Here is a 9,574-nt window from a genome sequence, read left to right on the forward strand (position 1 = left end):
TTAACAAGTTAAGTCATTTTGCGGCCGAGTTAATTCCAACAGAGAATGATGAGTGTGAATGGTTTGTAGAGGGCTTGTGCCCGAGATTGAAAGAAATGTTAATAGTGTTGAACTTGTCCTTGTTTTAAGAAATCATAAATCATGCTAAAGCTCTAGAGAGAGCTCAAAATGAAAGGTTTAAGGATCAAAGAACCCAACCATATAAAAGAATGGGGGCTTCATCGAGTTCTGCACCACTCAAGAGAGGTAGCGATTTTGGTTTTCAGTCTCAGGCAAGATCTGGATCGGTAGTATCCTCCGTTAGAGAATCAAATCAAATGAAAGTGAGACAGACTCAGTCAGTAGGATCTGATAAGGGCAGAACACAACAGAGACATTGTCAGACTTGTGGAAAATACCATGGTGGAATATGTAGAATGGTTTCTGGAGCTTGTTTTCGATGTGGTGAAACGGGATATTTCGTAAGAGATTGTCCGTTAGGAACAAATGAGTCAGTACAATCAGAGTGATATGCTTCGATGTCTCAGAGAGGAAGAGGTAGAGGAAGAAGCCAACTTGAATCCTCTACTCAACAGGAAATACGCTCCACTGCTCGAGTGTATAATATTAATACCAATGAAGATTTTAATGATCCAGAGATAATAGCAGGTACTTTTCTACGATATAATAGATACATTATACTATTGTTTGATATGGGTTTGCATATTCATCGATTAGAAGTAATTTTTTGAAAGAATTGATAATGTAATTAGAAATTATTTATAGTGATGTAGTAATGACAACCTTATTAGGGCAGAGTGTTCGAGTAAGTAGGATATGTTGAAGGTGTCCCATTAGAATTCAGGGAAAAAGTTAATGGAAGAATTAAGCAATGAAGTGAAGTTTATGATATCACGAAAGATTTATTGAAGAAGTAATAGGTGAAAATGAATAGTAGAAGTATAGAAAGTATTTTAGCTCCTTGTGCAATGAAAATTCGAGGACGAATTTTCTTATAAGGAGGAGAGATTGTAACATCCCAAACTATGGGTTAGTGACTTAATTGTAAAGTTTCAGAATTTGGTGATTATAGTAGAAGAATGTATTAGTTCAATGATTTATCTGGAAATAAATCCTAAAATTTGTTTCTAACAAGGTTCTGTTCATCCGCTCTGCCACTCCATTTTGTTGAGGAGTATTTGCCACTGTGAATTATCTTTTGATGCCTTCTTTCTTGCAAAAGTCATCAAATTCTTCACTTGCGTATTCTCCTTCATTATCTGTTCTGAAACACTTGATCTTATTTCCATAATCAAGTTCCACCCACGCTTTAAAGTTTTTGAAAGTGGAAAACACATCTGACTTCTTCTTAATAGGATACACCCAACATCTCATGGAGTAGTCATCAATAAATGAGACAAAGTATTTTGCTCCGCCTAGGGATGTAACAGGTGCTTTCCATACATCAGAGTGAACCAATTCTAGGACACTTTTGGCTCTAGAATTTGACGTGTTGAATTTCAACCGGTGATGCTTACTTGTTATGCAATGCTCACACAAAGGAAGTGATACATTTGTTAAGCATGGAAGTAGCTTTTTCACCACAAGGACTTTCATTCCTTGTTCTGACATGTGTGCAAGTTTCTGACTCCATAGCATTTCAGAATCTGAACTACATGAGGCAACAGAGGCTTCTGCTTCTAGCAAAGTTTCTCCCTTCAGCATGTACAAGTTTGCAACTATCTTTTCGCCTTTCAGCACCACAAGTGCTCCACGGAACACCTTCATGATTCCTTTCCGTGTTTCAATCTTACTTGCATTATTATCCAATAATTCGTAGGATAATAAATTTTTCTTTAAGCCTTTCACGTGCCACACAACTCGTACAACTTTAATTGTTCCATCATACATCGTCAATTTGATGGTTCTCACGCCAATGATCTCTAAGGCATGATCATTGTAACTATACACAGATCCTCCTGAGACATGTTCATAATGATGGAACCATTCTCTTCTTGAGGTCATGTCAATGAGCCATATATCTGCATATCTCTTTCTACCTTCTACGGTGGTTGACGCTTCACAGCATAGAGCATCTCCATCATCTGAAGTGTTTGCAGTATTGCCTTGTGGATTGGAGTTTTTATTTAGACTCCAACAATCCTTCATCAAGTGAACCTTCTTTCCACAGTTATAGCACTTTAAATTCTTCTTGCTTATCGACTTCGATATACCATGTTTGTGACTGCTGCTTTGGCCACGTTCTGTTGATCTCCCTCTTATCGTTTTCAATGCTTCTGCTTGTTACAGATTTACTTGTCTGTCTTCATTGTTCTTACGTCAATTTTCTTCTTGTAGAACATCAGCTGCAACGTCATCGAAGACTAGACTGGTGACATTACTGTTTGTCAAGTTGATGATGAGTTGATCATAAGAATCCGATAGACTTTGAAGTAGAAGTTCAGCACGTTCTTGTTCTACTATTTTACAACTTAAGGATGTAAACTGAGAAAAATAAAGTGTTCAGTGTGTTTAAGTGTTCCGTCACTGAAGTAGATTCTGACATCCGGAGAGTGTACGATTTCCTCTTAAGGAAAATTTTATTGTGCAACGATGTGGCCTCGTACAATTTGGTGAGATGATCCCATATCTTCTTAGTTGTCTTCTTTTCCTCGATGCTTGACAATACTTCATCTGCTAATGCTAGATGAAAGTTTGTCATAGCATTCCCGTCCATTTCGATCCATTTGTTTTTGTATGTGAAATCTACCGGCTTTTCACTAATAGCTGCTAGACAACCTTCTTTCCTCAGGATGGCCTTCATCTTCAATTTCCACAATGATAAATTTCTCTCAATATCAAATTTTGTTGCCATAGTTTCTATTACGGATAACTCCCATTATTTCACTATCGTGAATAGTTCTCTGGAACCTTCAAAGAATGGGTAATACCTTCTTACTTTCTTATGTTGGAGGATCCATCTTTTGGTGGCAACCACAAAGACAATAAACAGATATTACACACTCAAATATGGTTCTGATACCAATTATTGTGGAAGACGACTATTGAATAAAGCAAAATCACAATTGATAATTTGAGAAAATAAAAATAAAGATAAAAGAGACACATAATTTACGTGGAAAACCTCTAAATAATATAAGGTAAAAACCCCGGGCAACGGTAGAAGAATTCCACTATGAGAAAATATAAATTACAACTTCTCTCAATTTACCAAGGAGAAAACAATGATAATTCTCTCTTGATAAAAATGAGAAAACAACTCTCAATAAACTCTTTAAATTCTCTCTAGTGTTGGAAGAAAGCTAGAATGCTTTAGGATGGTTTTGAAGCTAAATGAGCTAGGGTGTTTTAATAGAAGCTTTAAGGACTAATCTTGAAAATACCCTAAATTACAATTACTAAATGTGAGATTTTTCCATGTAACTTTTCAACCATTATTAGTGCCAACTATGAACCATTATTGTTGCCAACTTACAATGCATTATACAACTATTATTAGTTGTACATGACAACTAATAGAAAATATAGTTCAACCTTATTAATATTAGCGTGCATGTCCATATAATTTTTTCATACGATGTTGTAAATATTTAAATATGTCAATCAATAATATAATAAAATCAAATGTCAAATATATAGAGGTGGTAAACGGGTCATTTGGATCAGGTTTGGGTAGGGCCATTTCGAGTCGGATAATTTCGGGTCTAGATTAAATATGGCAATCAATAATATAATAAAATCAAATGTCAAATATATAGAAATGTTGTGTCTCAACAACGTTCATATTTAGTCGATCGAATTCCGACCGAAAGAATAACGGAGTATTCGTCAGCGCATGATGACTGCAAGAGATCCGTATCTGCGGATGTTGATATATCTTCAACAATCCGATCTTTTTCTTGTCATATTTGTATGTGGCTTCAAGGTGTACCCGAGGTTGATTCAGACTCTGATCGAACATCAGCTCGAGACGCACACCTTCTATTTCCCGAGTGGTGAAGCGATAATTACTTTGGAAGACGTTGCTTACCAACTCAGTGTTCCTGTGAATGGAGCCCCCATGGTGAGGTAGAATAATTACGAACCCAAAACGTTGGTTTACGAAGTTTTGGAAAATGTGTCACCATCTGAGTGCATCGATGGTATCGGGTACGGATGACATGGTTGGAGTCTAAATTCCAAGTGACTAACGACTTTACCGAGGACGAGGTTATTTTTGCATCTCGAGTATATCTTCTCCAACTGATCTGAGGGATATTACTACCAGATAAGTCTGGTAATTTGGTGCACACACAGTATCTTCAAATATTAAATGACTTTGTTGAGTGTTGCAATACCAGTTGGGGCTTGGCGATTTTATCCTTTATGTATCGAGAGCTTTGTAAGGCTGTAATTGTCGGGCGGGGTCGAAAATACGATGTAGCAAACTGTCTAATATTGTTACCATCGTGGGCATGATATAGTTTCCCATTTTTTATGTCGATTACAACAACCCCGGTCGAGTTTCCACTTGTTGGAATGTAATTTTTTTAACTTTGTTTTTAAATTTGAAATAATTTTTTAATCAATTTTTAAATATTTTAGATAACGCCATAAAATAACCGAGACGAAGTTGTCTGGTGCCACTGCAAAAGATATACGGATGAGGATCGACATCGACGGTCGATATGCGATATACATTTGTTCTTTTATTATTTTTTCAGATATATTTTTAAACTTTATACATATTAACTTTGATATTTAATATTTAAAATTTTATTGGCTTCTGTATGCTGATGACAAGATCTACCAATTATTTCCACCACAATTTTTTTAGGGAGTCGATTTATGGTGTGTCGCTACGCCGTTATTACATTTTGTGATTGTTGAGTGGCACGATGCTAATAGAGTTCTGCGATAGCATGTGTCACATCAGTCGATTCCTATGTAATTCGTTAAGATGGACCGCTCCAGAGAATTGATACGTGTGGGAAACATACCAAAAATTGGTCGGCGAAGCACGCTGACTATATCGAGCTATGGAATCAGCGACACCTATCGCTCCCCCATGGTACGATATTACACCGCTGTACCTAGATTTCGTCCATTCTCCCTATCTCCGAAAATGTGAAGTAAATGGGAATACATATCTCACGACACCACAAGATAGGAGAGAATGGGAACAACATCAGACCAGATTCCCCAAGTCCAAAAGAAATCATCAGCGTCTTTTTCTTCTGCTTCAGCATCTGCAGCTGAATAGTATTATAATGCATCTCAGGCAAGTTTCGATTAAATCCTACATATCATACTTCAGTCGAGACTCAACCGACTTGGGTTGGAGGTTCATGGGATGCAATGCAACACACTCAAACATCTTCTACAGAATATGTGGTTGAGGGTGAATGAGATCATATCATTTATAGTCAACAACATAGCTATCAAGTCGATTCAGTAACGACAATGATAGCGTCAAATACCATAACCCCATCATCGTATTTAGAAGGTGGATCTCAGAGTGTGTTAAGTACACCTCATTGGCAAGATGAAGACGACGACGATCAAGGCCAACAACCCCGCCGTACTTGACGAGCTCTGCGCCATTATCATTCGACCACTCATCAGCATCGTCAAGAACTTAGAAAATATAAATAAATTATATTAGTTTGTAAACAGTTTTCTTTCAATAAAAAATATAATTAATTTTAATTAATTTTTTTAAAATTTAACTTGATGGAACTCGTCACCTCGAGTTCCTTTGTGACCGTTAAAGAACTGCTTGTTTGACCAACGACTACAAAATGGTTAGTTTTTTGAATTCGAAGGAACTCGTCACCTCGAGGTGACTAGTTCCCCTCTTTTTTTTAATTTCTATTTTTAAATTTTTTTCAATAATCAAAAAAATATTTTTTAAACGGACTCGTCATCTTAACGTAACGAGTCACGAAAAAAATAATAAAATATCAGCCTACGTGATATCCACTCATTCAGATCCATTAAACGGACTCCTCACCTTGAGATGGCGAGTTTACCTAACACTGTAGCAAATATCGTAAATACCTAAATAATATTGGATGATGGGTAAATCCCTAAATTATTATTCTAATGCCCCTATTGGGTCAAAAATATCCGATATATAAGTGTAGACATCAATTTCTAGGCATTTGGGCCTATGATGAGAGAAATAGCGATCGGATTTTATTTTCGCTTTTGGGTTTTCTATTTAAAGTATAGATGGAATTTTATTTTTGGGTCGAGATATTAAAGTCATTTTCAGATTTTATGTTTTTATTGCTGAAAGAAAAAGCTCATTGGGCCTTGTTGGGTTGAGCTTCGAACTTGTCCAAAAAACAGCTCAATTTGTCACTTAATCCACTTTGTTCTAGAATCACCTCAATTAATTTCCAACAATTTTCAAATTATTTATTCGTATATAGTCATGGAATCAGATAAGCACAGTTGGATAAACAGAAGAAGATTTTTTGTTGAGGTCTATATAAACACTTTTCTTAAGATAAATTTGTCCTCTTTCAATGCTTTACATAATATTGGATGTCAATCTCTCATGATATAACAACAAATGATCATAATAGTATGCACAACAGTGATTAGTCAAACACAATCTTATATTTTTCTATCACTAGAAATAAAAAATTTGCAAGAAATTTTCTGACCCTTTTCCTATTCTAAGTTGCGTCTAAGTTATATCCCAACTAACTCTCATATAGTGGAGAGAAAATAAATTGAAAAATTAAGATCATTTGATGAAGAAACTATTTCTTTCATAAAAAGAATTATTAAAAAAATAATAGATATAATTAAATTTATACAAATTTAAATTAATTTTAAAGAATTATCTATTTTGTTTGCACATAAATCTTCCACCTTTCACTTAAGGTTTACTTACAGTCTTTTGGGTTTGTAAATGTTTTTATCTTCTCCTGGAAAAGAAAGATCAATATATATATATATATATAACAATAATAAATAAATAAAAAGGACTAATATTTGTTGGTGGAAATTTACAAATTTTACAGCTTCTCATGGCAGCAACGAAGCGACAGCCAATGTTAGTTGGCTTTATCTTTTTCTCACATCTATTTTTCTTTTTGATCAAATATTATTATTCTTACTATAATTTTCAATTTCAAATGTTTCTTTCCAGTTTACGTTGATGCAAATTTACTTCACATTCATTTTTTTTTAATTGTTTTTGTGTTCACAGTTAAAATGAAATCAAATGGAAAAATATGGTCTTGGGTTGTGCAGCACTTTTCTTTTGTTGGCATCTAAATTTAGAGCACTGGTTTGGAAAAATAATGAGGCTAAAATAAAATGCCGAAATATTAATCTATTGTTATAAAATAATTATTAAATATATCATATTATTATAAAATAATCATTAAATTTATCAAATTCTATTATTATTTTATAACTTACAGTAATTATTTCTTAAAATAAATTTAATGAATTTTAAAGTTTTAATAATTATAAAATAATTATAAAATAATTTTAACATAATTTAATATAGTTTGTATTTCTTGATAAAATACCATCCCACATTCACTTTGTTGCTCTTTAATTAGAAGCAAAAAAGACACATCTTTATATAGACCATCTCAGCTTAAGTCCTATCTGCAACATTAGTACCCAAAGTACTAAACATTCTCTCTGAATTCCTCTTGCTCAGGTTAATTTCCTTCCTTTGCCTGCTCTCATTGAAATCTGCTCTTGCTAAAAGTTCTACTGCTTCATTTTCTTTCAATTAAATTGAATATAAAGTTAAATCTAGATCTTTTCCCCCCGGGTTTTTGTTGATGTTGATTCTGCAGATATGGGGTTTTTTTCCCTTGAAAATGTTACTTGAGTTTTCTGGGGAACTTGGTAAGTTTTACTTTGTGTGAATGAGCCCAAGAACAAGAAAATGGATCATATTTTTGAATCCAGTTCTTGGTTATTTTCTGTAATTACGTGTTTTGGATCAAGTTTTGAGCGTTTTGTCAAGATATGCTTTTTCATCACTTGCCATATTTGGTTTTGATTACCAATTGCAATTACTAGTTTTACATAGAAGATTGAACCCTCACATCCTGATCTAAATTGTGAAAATGGGTTCTGAATTCTGATCTTGTGAATGTTATTTTAGTGTTATGTTCGTCATGTACACTTTTGGGGGGGGGGGGTTCACCTTTTAGCTGCAAATGCAATATAACTGTGAAGGATTTGGTTATTGTAGGATTTGGGGAGTGGAAAATGGAAATTTCCAGGATTTTTGTGTTCACTTGTTGTGCATTGCTCTTGTGCACCACCTTGGCCTATGGTCAAGCCAATAGCCCTCCGGCTCTGGTCGCAATGAGCCCAACTCCAACACCGGCACCAGCATATGTGAACCTCACTGATTTACTCTCAGTGGCTGGTCCATTTCACACTTTCCTCGACTACCTCGAGCTGACGAAAGTCATCGACACCTTCCAAAACCAAGCCAACAACACTGAGGAAGGCATTACAATTTTTGTACCAAAAGACAATGCCTTCAAGGGTCTTAAAAAGCCTTCATTGTCCAATCTAAGTGATGATCAGCTTAAATCAGTCGTCCTTTTCCATGCCTTGCCCAAATTCTATTCCCTTGCTGACTTCAGTGAACTCAATACAAAAGGCCCCATTGGTACCCTTGCTGGTGGCCAATACACGTTGAACTTCACCGATGATTCTGGCACCATTCATCTCGATTCTGGATGGAGCAAAACAAAAGTGACCAGCGCCGTACACTCAACCGATCCCGTCGCAATCTATCAAGTCGATAAGGTCCTTCTTCCCAAGGCAATCTTCGGTACCGACATACCTCCGACTCCTGCTCCAGCCCCGGCTCCCGATATTAGCCCTGCAGCTGCAGCGGATTCTCCATCAGCAGAATCCAAAGGAAGTAGTTCTTCACCGGAGCCTTCACCTTCAACTTCATCATGTCATAGGATCGTGAACTTGAGCAATTGGAGGCAGCTGGTTTTGGCTGTCTTAGCTGGTGGGGTTGTCATGTTTTGCTAAGATAAGGACTTGATTGCGTCTAATTTAAATTCATGGGGACCTCACACAGCTGGTTTCTAAATTTACATTGATTTTTGAAACCATTTGTATTGTTTATTCAGGTTAGTGTTAAAAATGTGAGGTCTTCTGTTTTAACTTTCAATTATAATGGCCTTTTGCCCGAATCTCCTGTTTCCCATTTTATCATATACATGTATCCCTTCTATTTGCCCCAATATTTTTATTTACAATGCAAGAAGGATGGAGAAATGGTAATAGTTGATACATTGCTCTCTTTTGAAAAATAATAATTTAATCCTTATATTTAAAACAAGACAGATATTGGCAAAGGGCGTCGTTCTACGTCTTGTTCCAGTCTTGGTTGATATTATTATTAGATCTCACCTTCATAAAGAAAAGGGAAAGATTATTTATGAAAAATCAAAGATAAAATTTAACCAAAAACATAACGAAAAATGTTTAAATTTCATATTTATATATATTTTTTAATTAAGATGGATTGATTATAGTTAGTATATATTAAAAAAAAAAAGCTCTTTAACTATTTCATATA

General features: G+C 35.1%; 1 protein-coding gene across 1 annotated transcript; it reads left to right on the plus strand.

The window, feature by feature from the left end:
* The first annotated feature begins 7,577 nt into the window (after positions 1 to 7,577).
* Positions 7,578 to 9,236, plus strand: LOC120119841 (fasciclin-like arabinogalactan protein 7). The gene is made up of 2 exons (XM_039139640.1): positions 7,578 to 7,669; positions 8,216 to 9,236. Exon 2 carries the CDS (start codon positions 8,233 to 8,235, stop codon positions 9,019 to 9,021), a length of 789 nt encoding a protein of 262 aa, XP_038995571.1. The 5' UTR covers positions 7,578 to 7,669; positions 8,216 to 8,232; the 3' UTR covers positions 9,022 to 9,236.
* The last annotated feature ends 338 nt before the right edge of the window (positions 9,237 to 9,574 follow it).

This window comes from Hibiscus syriacus, unplaced genomic scaffold, assembly GCF_006381635.1.
Source record: "Hibiscus syriacus cultivar Baekdansim isolate YM2019G1 unplaced genomic scaffold, ASM638163v2 tig00110332_pilon, whole genome shotgun sequence".
Taxonomy (NCBI): domain Eukaryota; kingdom Viridiplantae; phylum Streptophyta; class Magnoliopsida; order Malvales; family Malvaceae; genus Hibiscus; species Hibiscus syriacus.

Bases quoted from the DNA above. Each gene is read 5' to 3' on its own strand.
- LOC120119841 (XM_039139640.1), top strand. From the start codon at position 8,233: ATGGAAATTTCCAGGATTTTTGTGTTCACTTGTTGTGCATTGCTCTTG.